At 36.1% G+C, this 17,700-nt stretch overlaps 1 protein-coding gene across 2 annotated transcripts; it reads left to right on the top strand.

The window, feature by feature from the left end:
* The first annotated feature begins 886 nt into the window (after positions 1–886).
* LOC132270556 (uncharacterized) lies at positions 887–16,660 on the top strand. 2 transcript variants are annotated; one of them, XM_059771735.1, is made up of 14 exons: positions 887–1,374; positions 2,354–2,523; positions 4,648–4,751; positions 7,125–7,191; positions 9,084–9,176; positions 9,264–9,428; positions 9,520–9,660; positions 9,762–9,839; positions 10,304–10,416; positions 10,509–10,569; positions 11,441–11,608; positions 15,013–15,114; positions 15,971–16,060; positions 16,200–16,660. In XM_059771735.1, exons 1-14 carry the CDS (start codon positions 1,092–1,094, stop codon positions 16,260–16,262), a joined length of 1,698 nt encoding a protein of 565 aa, XP_059627718.1. In that variant the 5' UTR covers positions 887–1,091; the 3' UTR covers positions 16,263–16,660. The 2 variants fall into 2 exon arrangements, with proteins under 2 accessions (XP_059627718.1, XP_059627719.1); XM_059771736.1 differs by having other exon boundaries at positions 1,238–1,374; positions 2,323–2,523.
* The last annotated feature ends 1,040 nt before the right edge of the window (positions 16,661–17,700 follow it).

The following is a 17,700-nucleotide window of genomic DNA, read 5'->3' as shown; positions in this document are numbered from 1 at the left end:
GAAAATATAAATTTATTTTTATAGTGAAAAATCAAGTGGTATCCCCTTTTCATTTTAAATTCTGATTAAACGTAGACATATTTATATAAATAAATAGAATCACTATATGTGTTTAGTATTTATTTAATACAAATAATGTAATTAATAAAACAATGTTACAATACAAAAATGAAATTTCTAAATTGTTTGTCTGTAAAATTCATTGTGTGGCGGATATGAATGGAAAATTTATTACAAGATCCATGAGAAGTTCATAAAAGGAAGATCTATGTTTTGATCAAAAATCAACAGTTAATTAACAAATAACCAAGCCTGTTTGGTTCACCAAACTCAAATAAATATATATATACACACACACATTGTATGTTTGAATGGACTTCCTTGTTGATTACTAAAATTAGGACATCTCATGTCACATATTTTGTTGAATACAAAAATCCTTTGACATCTTTTTTATTGATTGAAACCAAAAATAGCAAATCTAGCATTTTTTTTTTTTTCTATTTTATTGATGTAAGTATAATTCATCTTTAATATATATTAACTGTTTTATGCTGATGTTAACAAGGAAAATTTATAAAAAAAATTCACACTAAAAAATCAGTTTCATTTATTTAGTACATGAAACATAGTATCAGTACTAAAAGTTAGACAGTGGCACAAATTTTTTTGTTTTTCTAATTGATACTCACGCAATCAAAGAATTGTTTGCATAAAAATTTTTTTTTTTAAAAGAAAAAATTACAAACATCTACATGTTTATCTCTTTTATTAGCATAAATAAATACATGTACTATGTTGTATTTCCAAGAGAGGGGTTTATAATTTATCCATTTATATACACAATAATACAATGGTTTTAAAGTTTAATCTTCATAAGAACAGTAATGATTGATTGTTTGTTTTTGATTTAAGATGGCAACCGCACTAGAGAGAATCCCTACTTCATTAGTTCCACTGTGATCCCCTGACATAACAAACACCCACACTCCACAACTCAAGACACATTCTTTACTATTACTATTTCAGATCAATCAAACCTACGGCTAAAAAAACCCTAGAGATCAAAGTCAGTCTCCCTCTGTCCGTCAATGGCGACTCCGAGGAAAGCTTGCGGGCGCGATGTTTTCGAGTCAGTGTACTCCATGATCGCACTGGTCTTCATGCTAGTCGCCTGCGTAGAGGTCCTCGACGCCGCCGCCGTCGTCGACGTCTATCGCCTCATTCAGTACGATCTCGCCGGCGTCCCGTTCGGATCTCGCTTCGCCTCTCTCAATCACCACGCCGGCTCTTCGCTCTTCGCCCCTGGCACAGATCTCTCACGCACAGTTGTCATACTTCCTGTTCGTGAACTGAACCTCACTTTCATTAGAGGTATAATTCTCCCTATCCCATCAATATTACTTAGCTTTCTGTTCGTTTGTGTGAACAGTAGTACCTAATCCGTGTTTACTGGGATATAGTGGTGGTTCAAATTCATTGTACGTGGATTGATTTAATATGTTGTTCATTTGAATTAGATTCCAAATTTTTTTTTTTTTTGAGCTTCAAGTATGTGCAACTGTTAATTAGACCCTAGTTACCGTAGTTTGACACTCTTAGTATGCAAGGGTAATAGAAATTAATCATAATTCATCAATATGATATAGCAAAGATAAAAATTGTCAATAGCTTATTGGATTAAAGATATTCAAGCTATGTTTGGTAGCATGGAACTTAAAAACAATATTTTCTCCATTTCCAATTCCAAGTCACCAATTCCATGATACCAAACATAACATTGTAGTTTGAACTAATTTTTCTCCAATTCCAATTCCAATTATGAGGCACCAATTACATGTTATCAAACATAGCATGGTACCAAGGCACCAATTCCATGCTACCAAATGTAGCATCATAGTTTGAACTGATTTTTCTCCAATTCCAATTCCAATTCCAAAGCACCAACTTCATGCTACTGAACATAGCATCATAGAAATAGTTAACTTTTTGCATTTGTATACCTCTCACTTAAGCTGACAAGTCTCAGAATGTACAATGTGCCTTCCCCTTTCCTCCCGTCCTATAGAATTCAGGAAAAAGAAAAACAATGATTTGAAACTTTTACTACTGTCAGGATTTTCAAACGATGTGGAGCGCTTGTACTGTTTGATTTTTTTTTCCTTTTCCTTTTATTTTTTCTTTGGATTTCTTTATTAATATGGTATGAAAATGGATTTTAAGCAACTCTACTATTTTGAGACCTAATTGGCTTGTAGGCTTGTAGCACCATTATCTGTTCAGCCGATTTTTAAGATTTTTCTTTTTTTATTATCTGATCAGGATTGTTATCTTTTTGGCAACCGTATGGCAGAATACATTGGACAAAGACGGCCGTTAGGTGGTTTATTACTATTGCTGCCTCGGATGTTTAGCTCCGAAAACAGAGCCAATATGGATGGAGGTGATCAAGGACTTGGAAAAGAACTTATAAGGAACATATTGGTGGAATTGGAACGGTTACTTATACATGCCAACATCCCTGTGAGTGAAACAATCATTCTATTGCTTCTCTTTGTTTTGGTAATTATTGTTCCTGTTGTTTAAATCTCACTTAAAGTCTTCATTATTTGTTATCCTCTGCCCCTCATCCCACCGGCAAGAATAGACACCCAACTCACGTATCCTCTTCAGATGCTGTTCTTGCTCAACTGTGCTTCAATGGCTTTACAACGTGTCATATTTCATATATCAAATTTCCCATGGCTTAAGATTCTGCATTTGCTTTCTTTCCAGCTAACTGTCTAATGTTTGTAGCTTTACTTTTCCGCCTTCGTGTGTAAATGGAGTCTACTCAACCACCATTACCTATTTTAAGTTCGTATTCCAAATCAGTATATTTGTAATAATATTTCTGTATTTTTTTATGCGTTTTAGACTTGTAATTTGTTCTAGTTCTATTATCTGAAATTATTTGTTTATGCATATTGTTCAAGTCTTTTCCCCTCAATTTGTTAAATTTACGAATTCTTGGTCTGATTCTATAATCTGATGATATTATATAGGATCCTTATCTTTACAACCTTGATTTTTGCTGAATTAGTGTTTGGTGAAGTCCCCTCATCTTAATCCTTGCTGTCTCTTTAAAGGTTGCAGTTGATAGGCGATCTTTACAACTTGGTCGTGGACTTAGGAGATCCATGGAGAGTAGGTTGGCGTGGGATATTCTGTTTCATAGGCCTCTTTTGGATTGAAAGGTTGATAAAATTAGTGTACCCTTTGAGATATTGTATAATTAGGCTTTCAGTAAGGTGACAAGGATGAATTTCAGGTGGATGGTATCAAGGTGGGTTATTTGAGGTGAGAGCATACTACAAGTGCTCAATGGCGGGTTTTTTTGGTAGGGGGTTTCCTTGGGGGCTATTTGGCACGCAAAGACTCATTTGATAGTTGTGTTCTTTGGGTGGATGGTAGTTATCAGGAAGGTCTTGATCTTGGATAATTTATTGAAGGAACACAAGACTATTGTTAGGTGTGCTAGACGGATGAAGAATCAGTTTAGCCATTTTTATTGCATTTTCAGATGGTGAGATATTCGAGGGCTTTGCTTTTAGCCCTCTTTGGAGTTCAATGGGACATTCCTAGCTCGGTGGAGCGATGCTTACTGGTTGGGATGTCACGGCCCATCTCGTTGTGTAGATATTGTCCATTTTGCACTCTTTCCTTGGTCATGGTTTTCAAAACGTGTCTATGCAGTTAAGAGGCATCTTTCCGTGGTCATAGTTTCCAATGTCCTTGCTGGCCAGACCTTCATGGGCTTGTGCACACTCCCCTCATTTCAGGCTTGGGATTGGCTTTGATACCATTTGTCACAACCTGGCCCGCTATGTAGATATTGGCCGCTTTACACACTTTCAATACTCCCGGTTTTCAAAACGCATCTACACAGATAGGAGACATCCGCACATATAGGTGCCAACAAATTCTCTCCCCAGGTGACATGGGATGTCACATGGGAGGTGGTAGAGTGTAAAGAAGACCTAGAGAGATTTGATATGTAGCACCTCTTTGTCGTAGGTAAAGCATATGGTATGAGAGAAATAAGAGGGCTTTTGAAGGAGTGGAGTACCCTGTCTGGTTTCTATAGCATATTGCTCTGAGCTCTTTATATTTTTTATCATAAGGAGCTTCTTGGTCATTAATTCTTTTGTAGATCTTTTTGAAGAGATGAGAGTACAGTTTTTTTTTTTACTTTTTATATAGCCTAGTTATTGTGTGTGCATATTTCTGCCCCGTTTTTGTGCTTTTTAATGAAATTTCACTTATTAAAAAAGAGGAATTTTTTTTGGCTTTAAGTAATTTATGAAATACTAAATATTGATTTTCATAGTATATTTAAAGAAATTTGTTGCAAAATTTGTCAGCTGCAAATTTGGAATATTTGCTTTTTTACTTCCAAATGTTATCAGGAAAGAACTGGAATTGGCAACTGTAAATGCCATTCCTTGTGTAAGTCTGATTTCTTGTCATGTCCTACTAATTGATGGTTTAATGTGGAAATCAGAAATTGAAATTGTTGCACTTTACTTTTTATTTGCTTACTCTTTTTTTTCCCCTTATGTGATGTTATCAAAGTAGTTATTTTGATGAAGTTCTATCTTTTTACAGTATCCAGTGTATTTTGCTTTCGAGGATGACAATATTAAAGCTGTCTTAGCTGATGTCAAGATAAATGATGCTACTGGTCAGCCTGCTACTGCAACAACTGGAGGGTTAGTTGATAAATTTTGAATTAGCATTTCAAGTCATCTGAAATCATACATATCTGGATGTATCATAGATTACTAGTGTATTTATTATGATCAGATAAATTTGGTTCTATTGTTTGAATGTTGTGTCAACATGACTTCAAACTTGTTTGTCCAGAAATGTTTCGTGAATTTATTTTTATCAAACTTAATTTACTATTGGAGTTGGAAATTTCTTGTGTTATGTTATCACAGTAATGGTTTTAGTGAAAATAATAATTGACATCGTACTTGTTTATATATATATATATATATATATATATATAATAAGTATTTTTGCAACCGATTTGTCCGATTATTGGCTTTGATACATTTAGGGAGGGAGAGATGATGCCTTTCTTTTACATTTTTCTTAAAAAGAGGGATTTGTATAGTAAAATGAAAGACGAGGCAAAGGGAATATAGCCTAAATTATCAGTTGTTACTTTCAAAATTTAATAGGTCGAAGAAGCTTCTCGTTATACTCTATGTAGTTTTAATATTGAACATATCCTAAATAATCTGTCATCTCTGTTTATCCTCTTTATGGGACCTTGTAGCTCTATCCCAAGTGTGGACAATTATTTTGTATATTATTTAAACTCCCACCTTTTATAAATTGGATTTATTTATAAGGGTGATGAAATACTTGTCTTCTTATGAGGGATTATTTCTGTCCCAAATGTTTTTGGCACTCTATCGATTTAAATCTAGAATAAAATGTTAGTTCAAACAATTTACTATATCTTTTTCGTTTTTTTTACCTCGCTTTCGTATTTTTCTAGGTGACATAGACAATGATAAACACAAACAATGCATTAGAAATCAACACAAACAAGAAATGAGCATAATTGTGGCCTTCACATGCTCAAGATTATGCACTTTGATATAATGATTCCTGTGCCATCTTTTGTTCTTTTTCCTTTCCTTTTTTATAAAAGGAATAGTGCCAAAGGGAGCTTAACTGCAGGTACACTCAGCCACCTGGGCCTGCCCGTGCACAGGGGGTGCTCACACTGAAACGTCACTACCATCTCTTTTTAAAACTGGAGAATTAAAGGACTAAAATTTCATAAATTTTAAAATTTAAGCAAATTCAAAAATCTTACATGACTCTTATACTTTTGTTAACCAAGCTTAAATTTTAGTCTTGAACTCACTCCCATAGTTGACCGGATGATATTGAATGTGCCAATATTTACCAATATTCAAGCTGAGTCGAGTTGAGCGTCAAGAACAGCTCAGTTTATGTGTGATCCTTCTTACAAAGGCCTTTTTGGGTATTAATTATTTGTCTTACATTTGGAAAATTGCTCAATTGTATACTATATGCACTTCTTTCTTCTTCTTCCGATTTTTTCCCACATCCTCGCTGGTGGCAAACGGCAATGATGCTGCACAAGTGGTTAACAGAATCACACCTCCTTCTGAGTGTGCTGCATTGTGTTTCCATGTTATAAATCTGTTGAGATTTCGCTGTGCTATTGTTAAGGTCTTTTGTGCTTTGCTTGAAAAAAGAGAGGGAAGATTTGTAATATTTTAAGTGTCCAAGTGGGACCATAGGTTCTTGAATTTGTAGCTGTCTGTGTAGTTTGAGAATAATGCAAATTAGAAGAAAATGTTACTGGAGTAAATATTTTAAAGAACTTGTTTCAAGAGTGAAAAGAATTTGAACAGGAAAAAGGCAAGATACATATAAACTTTGGACGTATGGCTTTGTAATTTACTATAACCGGTTTTAAGGAGTTAAAATGCAGTAAAGAGGGCAACGTATAATCTTGCTTGCGTGTTAATGCCAAGAGCAGCTACTGCTTTTCCATGAACTCAAGAGTTTTTGCTTTTACAGTTGTTGCTAACCGTATTATTATTTGTCATATTATTTATCCTTTTATCCTGATAGCTGATTTTATAAGGGCTAGCCTAGTGCACGAGGCTCCCGTCATCATGGGTCTTGTTGGGTGTGGTGGTCAAATGTATGCAGCCTTACCTCCGCTTGCGGAGAGGTTATTTCCTTGTTTTGAACCCGCGACCTCCGGGCCACCGTGAAGCAACCTTACCGTTGCACCAAGGCTCGCCCTCTGGTAGCTGATTTTATATGTTTACAAAATAATCATTCATGACTTCATCTGTATTGACATGTTGTTGACAATTTGTAGATTGATTTTAACTCAATCTGTCTTTTAGTCATTGATAGTAATATAAATATGTTTCTACATGTAAATTATAATTAGCTTTGTAGAGGTTTTTAACATATTCTCAGTCGTATGCTTCTCCTAGTTGGATATTCTTTTGAGATGTTGATAAGGAATGTTGTTTTTGTCAGTGTGCTCATCTCATATTTGTTTTGAAATATTTCAGATATAAGCTTGTTGTCTCAGCACCAGAACCTAAGAAACTTGCATCTCCCACCATCACAAACATCCAGGTCCAGGATCAACTTTATTGTTTTTATTGAAGTGATTGGTCATCCTGAAAATTTTATGTTAGCATGCGGAACTATTTGTGATTGATTGTACTCTTGAATTACCTTATTGATTGCATATATTGATATGCAGTTATCTGTAAATCTGTTTTTTTCCTTTTTGCTGATGGTTTTACCCTTTTTATTGGGAGTGATTGGTCATACTGAAAAGTTTATGGTAGTATGAGGAAATATTTGTGATTGATTGTACTCTTGAATTACCTCGCAGTGTATAGAAGTTATATTTAAATACAATTATCTGTGAGTTGTCTTTTTCCTTTTCGCTGATGAAAGCAAAGTTGTTTACTTCTAAAAGATGTCCTTGAAGTTATAAGATACTTTTTTGAAGCAAGTATCCTTGAAGTTGATTTCGATTTTTTTTTTTTAGTTTTTTTTTCTTATAAAAAAATTTAAGGTAAAATGCATTAAACCCCCTTAAACTATTGGTCATTTGCAAGAAACCCCCCTGAACTACAAAAAACCCGCCTGAACTATGATTTTGTTGCAATTTACCCCCTTGAACTATTGGTCATTTGCAAGAAACCCCCCTGAACTACAAAAAACCCCCCTGAACTACGATTTTGTTGCAATTTACCCCCCTGAACTATGATTTTGTTGCAATTTACCCCCATGACATCAGCTTCCGGCACCGAAAATTTTGAAAGACCAGTTTACCCTTGTAACACACTGCGTCGTTTTAACTTATACACTTCTTACATTTTTTTTTTCTGCCAAAAGATGTTTTTCACTCAACACAACCCAAAACAGAGAGCTAGAGAGAGAGAGATAGAGAGAAGAGAACAAAGAAATCCGAGGTCGGCGGGATGGCTCGGTCTCGGATGATGGCGGCTTGTGCGCGGAGGACTCGGCTGTGATGAAAGCTCGGTTGACTCGGCGGTGAACTGTGGAGGCGGCGGCGAGCTCAAGGTGGGCTCGGAGGTGAACTGTGGGCAGCTGTGTGCTCGAAACACGAACGGCGTAGTGCTCGGCTATGGAGATGGAGGAATGTGCTGGCGAGCTTGGAATGGACAGTGGAATGGACCGGCGAGCAAGGTGAGCTGAACGGCGGGCAAGGCAGTTACGGCGATGGGCTAACGCAACGGTGCAAAGAAGTGCGATATATATGGCCGACGAATCTGGTGGGTGGTGCAACGGCTATGATGGAGCTATGACAGGAGACTCACCGATCCCAGCAACAGATTCCTTGGTTTATCCAAACACTCCTCAGACGACATCTACCACTCTGATCCCAGCCACAAATTCCTCGGCTTCATCGTCCCTTTCAGTCAATCAATTCGCACGTATGGAGTAAACTGCAAAAAGATATATAGTTCAGGGGGGTTTCTTGCACATACCCCAATAGTTCAGGGGGGTTTTTTGCAACTTTTATAGTTCAGGAGGGTTTCTTGCACATACCTCAATAATTCAGGGGGGTTTTTTGCAACTTTTATAGTTCAGGGGGGTTTCTTGCACATACCCCAATAGTTCAGGGGGGTTTAATACACTTTACCCAAAAATTTAAGGTAAGAAAGTCTTTTTTTTTTTTTTTTTTAATTTAAGGATATTACACTAAGATTTGTAATAAATCCGTTAACCAGACATGATTTCAGACTTATTTTTACACATAACATACTTATTTTTCCCAGTTTTAATATGATAGATTTTACAAAACTGTTTGCCTGAGTTTTTTATACACTATTTGTTACTGAATACTGTCTGCATGCCATCTAGTTAAGCTAATTTTTAAACACGGGCATAGGTGATCTGGACACCGCTGCATATATCTGGCAGATTCTAGTAATGGTGCTCATTCTTGGTTGAATTGATGGTTTCAATAGTTCATTTGGTTATGATAGGGATGGTTGCCGGGATCGAAAGCAGATGGAGATTCAAATCAACTACCAACAATTGCCATTGTGGCATCTTACGACACGTTTGGGGCTACACCGGTATCTAAATTTTATTAATTTGGTTGAATCAATTTCTATAATTTTTGTAGGTCTGATCTTTTTATTTTTTAATTTTAATATTTGTAGGCATTATCAGTTGGAAGTGATAGCAATGGAAGTGGCATTGTGGCACTTCTTGAAATAGCTAGGTTATTCTCTGTTTTGTATTCAAATCCTAATACTAGAGGAAGGTACAACTTACTCTTTGGGCTAACATCTGGTGGACCTTACAACTATAATGGAACTCACAAGGTTCTTAGCTCTGCTGGTGGACTTGTTACTTCTATTTTATTGTTCTTGTTATCTTCTTTCATTTACTTAGTTTGTATCTTACCTTGTGCAGTGGCTTCGAAATTTCGATCAACGTTTGCGTGAAAGTATTGATTATGCTATTTGCTTGAATACTATTGGCTCATGGGACAATGAATTATGGATTCATGTGTCTAAACCTCCAGAAAATGCCTACATAAAGCAAATTTATGAAGTAAGAAAATATTACTTCATTAAGAAAAAAATTAGAGCTATGTTACACCTCAAAAAATTGCATTGTGCTGGTTTATGGTTAACGGATGGATTTTTGTGCAGGGTTTCTCAAACGTAGCAGAAGAGTTAGGGCTCAAAGTTGGTCTTAAGCACAAGAAAATAAATATTTCTAATCCTCGAGTAAGTCGATAAGCCATCCGAAACCCCTGTGAGAATATGAACTCAAATTAAACCATGAACATGGTAATAACTTGAGAACATGAAACAGTTATGTCCTTTGGACTCCCATTAGCTCTAAGGTATCAAACACGAAATCAAGCATATTTACATTCATTGCCACCTTCAACAATTCAACATCATATTAATTCTTAAACAATAGTATTGCTCTCCATTACAAATCCTATTCTATCTGTCTGGCCTATTATGCACCAAGATCATTACCAAAAGAAGAAAAATTACGATGTGACTTATTGTTAGCATGAAGCTATTGAGTTTACCTTCTGCTTTATGCTTTTAACTAATTGATAACTTTTATTGTTCATCAGAATACTTCCTGTTCTGTTAAGCATGTAGTCATTTAACTATGCCTCTGCCTTACAATTCATCTGTTGAGATGAGTTTCTGAAGGTGTTAATATGCTGTAGGTCGCCTGGGAGCATGAACAATTTTCAAGGCTGAGAGTTACCGCAGCAACACTTTCTGAACTTCCCACTGCACCTGAATTGCTAGAAAGCACTGGAGGTCTGTCTGATAACAGGTAATTATTCGTAACCTAAACTCTCGTTTTCTTATTTTTCGGACTACTCTGTTTCAGTTGGCTGTTTGCTGAGACTTTGGTTTTCTCCGCAGAGACTTAGTGAACGAAGCTGCAATTATTAGAAGTGTCAATTTAGTTGCTGAGAGTCTGGCGGTAAGGATTTCTATGTGTATTATCTGAATTAGAAGTAATTCCTGTTGGCCATGGTGGAACAAAACATGAAGCATATGCTTAACTAGACGCTTCTCTAATTTAAAAGCCTCAATGATTATATGGAATGCTTCACCTTGTGGCAAACCTTGAATCAATTTTTAATAAAGCTTTTTAAAATTATGTATGGAAAGGGTGTATAATTCAAGAACCCTTAAAAATTGAAAAAGAAATCTCATTGTGGTCATGTAAATGGCTGACTGTCTGTGTCATTATCATTCTTTTGATTTGTCTTGGTATCTTATGGCCTTTGGTTGGAGATGGTTGTTTTAGTGTTTTTTCTTTAGCAAGTTCCCCGTAGATCTTAGACAAGATTGATTTTTAATGGCCCATTAGTAGCTTTATCTTTGTCATGCATGTATGTTAGTCCTGTTTATAACACCATAATTATGATGGATTGATTGGTAGCCATTTGAAGTCTAATACATTGGTGACTGGTGATACAAATGACTTTTGTCAAAATTAATACATAATAAGTTACTAGAGTATACATGTCCTGTTCAAACAGGCATTTCGCCAAAGTCCGAAGTCTGAACTGCATAAAGAAAAAGGACGTGTAAGGATGTACATATGTACTCATGTTGCAAGCATGAATTTATATTTTATTCAACTTTCTTTGTACTTTTGCAGACACATTAATGTGAATTTTTCGTTATTCTGCAATGTAACCTTTTGATGACACTTAACACGCATGAATTTTATTCTATCTTGCATATGGATTTAAATTTTACAGCCAAAGTAGATTTTAATATTATATTGGATCAGAAGATTAATTCTCTAATTTTCTCTCTGTGTCTCTCTCACACATATGCAGAGGCATATCTATGGCCACCAGGGAAAAAACGTCAAGATATTTACAGAAAATAGTAGCTTGGCTATCAACCCCTCTTATGTAAAATCGTGGTTGAATCTCTTGTCACAGACTCCTCGAGTGGCACCATTTCTATCAAAGAATGACCCGTTCATCATGGCTTTGAAAAAGGTTTTATTTTTTTATATAGTCCTACAATTTGCGTACTTGATGGCTTTATTTATTTATTTATTTTTTCCCTCTGTTGTTCTTGTTCATGGCAGTGGCACATATATTTAATATATTTTTATGGGTTTTCTGAGTTATGCGTGTTATGGTGCAGCATGGTTATTTAACTACTTGCATGTTCATATTTTTACATGTTTTCCAATTTAAGCAACAAATTGATGACTTGAAATTTATATTCCATAGGCACCTGACTTCTGCTCCTTTATCAACGCCTTCCACTAATGACCTCTAAATGGTCCAAGTTTTTGGATTTTTATACTCTATAATTACTCCATGTTCCATTAGTAACATTTCCTTAACTCTTAATGTATGTGTGTGTATGCATATTATACTAATTCCTTAGGAAGAAAATAAATAAATATGTGGAACTCATTGGATCATGTGTGAACTTGGAAAAATCTGTATTTTTCACTCAGTTTATATCTGATACACATGATTGGTGTGTTGGGTCTGACATGGACACAAAGTCCTTTTTAGTGTTTCCATGCTGCGTAAAGTTGCTAGTTGCAGCAAATTGTTTTTGTACCTAGTTTCTAGTATAAGTTTCCATTTTACTAAAACATCAATTATGTTTGTGAAGTTTTAGGCTTCTTAGTTGGTGAGAATGTCCTTATCCAAATATGATATCCCATAAAACTTCGAAAACTACGCAAAATAATATTTTCTTTCCTTCTTGGGCTAAAGTTCATCCTCTCAATGAAATATATGGATGATTAGGAGTAAATTGAGTAATAAGCTAGGCTTTGCTTGCAAATTGAATGTTGTAAAGGCATATGATCATGTGCCTTTACAACAATCAATAACTGCACATATCACCAGGCCACCCTGAGCCTCAAAGTCAGTACCTGAATTGTGAGATTATGCATGCCATCCTCTAAACTGAAAGGCAGAAATTCCTTCTAGTCCATAACAATTCCTTCTCTTGGGATGAAAAAAAACATGGAAAAAAGGAGGTAGGCATCTTTTGAAAAACTCATGCTCATGAAATAAGTTGAAAATGTCGAGCACATATGCTATTACAACATCCCAACACGAGTGAAATAATGTCATCATCAAACCATCCAAATCCAGGAGATTTATCATGTTACAACTCTTTGGAGTGGCTACCACTTCCTCCTCAGTGAATGGTCTTTCCTGCCTGAGTTCTATCTTTCTAAATAATTAATATTGCCAGAAAACTCCATCTGTTCAATGTTCCTCTCCACCAAGAAATCTTGGAATACAAGTGCTCATATATTGAACAGTGCTCCTCCCGATCTCATCCCATCAGTATGGTTCACTCCTCTCTACCTCCACTCTCTGCATTCCTCTGCATCCCTCCCTCCTAACCTTCTCGTCTTCACTTGAATCTTCAATTCCTTTCCCATCAAGCATTTGATCTCATCCATTGCCCTGGAATTCTTCGGTTCTAAATTATTAATATCCATATATACTATTTCTTCAAATCTGCTTTGAGCATCCTGAGTTTTTGTTCTATGGTGAAGCTCATAGTACCCGAATTCTGTAACTGTTTCTGACTCTATCCCTAAACTAATCATTCTTAAGCCACGTATTCTCAAATGCAAGAGACCCCATTTCCTCGTCTGGTACACCACTGCTTAACAGAATGGGAATATGTTACAAAATTTTTGTGGCCAAGGGCATCTGTGTCACACATGAGAACTACTGGTCCACCAATATCAAGAATCTATCCAACCTGGATAATGTTGGAAGATCTGAACCTGACCTCCTCTCAAAAGGAAGATTTATCAGGCAATGAAAGACAATGAAGTTAGAAAACCCTGTCATCACACCTGTCACTCACTCACTCGTAGACCACTCACTAGGGAATCTCACCACATTTAAGCCCTTCTTGAATGCACCAAAGGCATGTCCCCTCATCTGCAACCTACCAAATCTTCCCAAAGTGTACTATTGGTGCCCTCAACAGGCTCATAAACCCCCAATAAAACCTATCTGGATCCATTGTCCACAAATAAGTTTAGGAATGAAATAACTTAATTCCTTATCATCTCTACACCTAGATACTCTTCACCACTTCACTGGAAAAGGAATCCATCTTTGTTTCTTGAAGACTAACAACACAAGCACCCTTTTGGATCATTCAATCCAGGAATATACTACGAAAATGTTTGGATTTTCATTTATAAACAATGATACCCTACCCTTCTTCTTAGTGCTCTTTTTTTCTGCTTCCACCATTCCCTTCATAATTAACATAAAACATCAGATTGTTCAACTCTCTTCTCTTCCAATAGGTATCCTTTTCTCCTTGCTCTTCTTCCTCGCCTTTGTAATCTTCCAACTCGAGTCTATGGACTTAAACAGCCTTTGAGCCTCCTTCTATTGCCCTTCGTAGGATAATGCCAAGCCATTTATGCACCTCCTCTATATTGGCTAAAACCCAACCCAATTCTTCCCCTCCTACAGAGCCATTCTCAACCGTGCTGGATTCCACCCTCTGCTTATTCGAGGGGACAACCATGGCCAATGGGTGGCATATGATGGGCTTAGTCTCTTCTGCATCCACTTGCATTTCTTTGCCAATTCGGAACTGGTACTCACAGCTTCTTTATTTCCTGCATATGCCCTACTGCCAAATTCACAAACTCACTCCCATTCCCTGAGTCAAGTAATCAGCAGCCCCTGATTCATCAAAAAGGCATACACATCTGATTCATCGTCTCCAACCTCCTCCATTTCATTGGCATGCTTAACCCCTTCCTTTAACATTTTAATCCTATGCCACCGCCTCCTCTTGCATTAACTCAGCCTGCCAAATGTCTTGGCCATCCTTATTTGCTGCCGCTAAATTCTTAATTTTACAGGTGAAACTGTGTACATCATAGGCTATAAGGGTTACTAGGCAGTTCAATCTTCATCCTTCCTCCAAACAAACAAGCCACCTATCTATCTGCTGAGTGCCCTACAACTTTGAGACCCACCTCACTTTGTAATCTGTTAGCCCAATCTTCACTTTCTCAAAATCTTGCACATTAAGACATACCTGCATCTAAGCTCCTCCTCCTGCATCTCTGTCACGCAATGAACAGGCAGGCTGGCTGATCGTGTTCCTTCAATTCTCATGTATTCCTCCTATTTTGGTTTCAAGATTCATCCACCTCCTCGTGTTGCTGGCAGAAGAGAAGCAAAAATACCTAATTGCATTCTGTCTCTAGATGTGAGTGTGTATTATGCATATACAATTTTTTTTTTATGATAAGTAAGATATCATTAAAAGCCCTCAAAAAGGGGAGTGAACCCAGTATGCATATACAATATAAATCTTCTGTTTCCTTAACTTCATTGTTTGATTTTGACCAGTGTCACTTTCTATTGGATGGCAGGAATTAGCAGATCATACCGTTGAGGTGAATCTGCAACATGAAGTGCTTGATGAGATGTTCACTTTCTATGATTCAACAAGTGCCAAGCTTTACGTTTATCAGGTATCTCTCTCTCCCTGTGTGTGTGTATGTGTGTGTGTGGACAGAATTCTCTTTTTTGCCTCCCCTTTCATTCATTCTTTCTTTTTCTAAGTGTTTCAAGTCCTGCCAACCTCAGAAGTACTCATGCTTGACAAAACCCTTTTTTTTTTTTTTTTTTTTTTGATAAGTAACAAAACCCATATTTTGTAGGGGAAAACTTAATCCCAATTTTCCTTGCGCTTTTAAAACCATCTGATTAGAATTGTAATGAAGAGAAATTAAATACCTTATCTTTGACTTTTACTTCTAGCTCAATTGTGTGTCTAAACTTACCTGTGCATGGGTCTTCCAGCTAGCAACCTATATTGTTTTAATAGAATTGTAATAGAAATGGTCGTGTTTCTCGACCCAAGTTACTCTGAGCTGAGGTAGTTCATGTCTGCAATTATCGTTGTGGTTAATCCGTCCAAAATTTTTCCCTAGATGTACTAAGTTCCATTTCAACTCAGAACCAGGAAGGAAAAAGAAATTACAAGGAATTTTCATTTTACCTTGTTTGGTTGTGTTAGAATTTAGAAAGCTGAGGAATAAAACACCAAGGAAAGAAGAAATAATTTTCTTAAGAAATAGTGAGAAAACTTGGTGAATTCTGATGAATTTTTCTTTTATTTTATTAATGGATTCTTTTACTTTCTCTCACTGCTTTTGACAACCAAACAGAGCCTAAAGGCCTCACTCAACCACAAACAAAGAAGAAAGGGAAATTTGTCATGTGGGTCAAGACGTCATTTGAGTATAGTCTCGGAGAAAAAAAGTAGATGATTACTTAATAAAAGTCATTTGTCAGAGATGTAACAGTGTGGATGTGTTGTTACAGGTTGCCAGTGTGACATTCGACTTGCTCTTGCTACTAGTGTTGGGATCATACCTGATAATCCTTTTCAGTTTTCTTGTTATCACAACCAGGGTATAGTTTCTGATCTTATTATAATCTTGCACAAAATTTTCTTTCAATTAAAAATTTGTCGTATTTGTGGCTTTTTGTCTATTCTACTAACCTTCCTCACCGTGCTAAATATAAACACACTAATCATGTTGCTGAACAGGGTCTTGATGATCTCATCAGTCTGTTCCGTCGTCCTCCCTCTCGTAAAGTGAAAACAGCTTGATCTTGAAGAGGGATATATAGTGCCTTTTGCACTGTAGACCGTCCCATGCGCTTAAACTGAACCATCTTGGTCGAGTTAGGTTATGGTTCCTTTTGTAGGTTTATTCATTGACACGAGGTACCATTTGCATATGGTCCCCATGAAGATGTTCCATAATTTATTTTGCTTGATCGAGAATCATTGTACCAGAGAAAATTTTGTTGAGATATTTACGTTTTGATTCACAAAGTATATTCCCGAGTGTGTGCATGGGTCTAGACTTTCTAGTGTCCTTCAGATGTGTGGGGCTATTAGCAAACACATGTAGTTTGGCAAGTTTACTTTTTATAGAGGTTCATCTGCTATACATCTGAAACAGTATCCAACGAAATGAATTGATATTTGTCTTGTTTGGTTGATTTTTGACGCCAGTAGCTTTTGGATTTGGATAAGCAACTTTATGGAGTTTATATATTCTTTGTGTATACTGTGTGCTAGCGTCTAAAAAATTATAGCAATATTTCAACTGATAAGAGCGTCGATGGCTATTTGATTCTAATTTGAAACTGATGATGATAATTATAATTGGTGATGACACTTAACAATTAGATTTTAAGATTCATTTTCTCTATAAGGTTAGTCTGTGTTTCCTTCTGTGAGATTTTTTCTCCTCTCATATATATATATATCCTTCTGTGAGAAAAAATCTCACAGAAGGAAACACAGACTAACCTTATAGAGAAAATGAATCTTAAAATCTATATATATATATATGTATATATGTATATATATATATGTATATGTATGTATGTATCTAAAGTCAGAATGGGTACAGTTCAGTTTTAATTAATTTTTAGTTGCTCTCAGTTAATCAAGTTAGGACGAAACTAACAATGGCGCTTTCTGCAGAAAGCTTGGAAATGAAGCAAATTGAAAACATGAAACCCTCAAGTTAATATTGTTCGCATCGTAAACCATGAATGTTATGAAGCCCGTGAAGCTGAAGAAATCTGTTGCAAGTTTGAAATGAAATAATACTAATGTCACAATGTGTATTTGATATCCAGCAACCCTAATTTTCCACCAAGCCAAATAATCTTGACCAAGGTTCCAACGTTTGTTTCCTCTCTCTCTCCTCGGCAAAATTCATTCACAGAATGGTCTATTGTAAAAGAAAATTAGTTTTTGATTTTTTAGAGAATGGGATAAAAATACGTGAGAATAAATGCAAGGATGAGAATTGTTGGATTAATTGGCTCTATGTTAGAGAGAAAAAGTAAAGAGAAAAAAAAGCATAGAGGATTAACATAGGATGAAAAATCAAGTGACGTTCACGACCATTCGCTCATATCTCGATAGGGTCGAGAGTCGTTGAACTTCAAAAAAGTATTTTGAAGATCATGAAATTTTTAACTATCAAATTTGTGTGCCAGCAAACTTAAGGAACTTTAAACTTTTG

This window comes from Cornus florida, unplaced genomic scaffold, assembly GCF_030987335.1.
Source record: "Cornus florida cultivar Cherokee Brave unplaced genomic scaffold, ASM3098733v1 CherokeeBrave_3.0.0_Hap2_Chr08, whole genome shotgun sequence".
Classification (NCBI taxonomy): Eukaryota; Viridiplantae; Streptophyta; class Magnoliopsida; order Cornales; family Cornaceae; genus Cornus; species Cornus florida.
This window is presented reverse-complemented; position numbering and strand designations above follow the sequence as displayed.

Bases quoted from the DNA above. Each gene is read 5' to 3' on its own strand.
- LOC132270556 (XM_059771735.1), top strand. From the start codon at position 1,092: ATGGCGACTCCGAGGAAAGCTTGCGGGCGCGATGTTTTCGAGTCAGTG. The intron at 9,840-10,303 runs GTAAGTCGATAA...AATATGCTGTAG, and splicing joins TAAATATTTCTAATCCTCGA to GTCGCCTGGGAGCATGAACA. The intron at 15,115-15,970 runs GTATCTCTCTCT...GTGTTGTTACAG, and splicing joins CCAAGCTTTACGTTTATCAG to GTTGCCAGTGTGACATTCGA.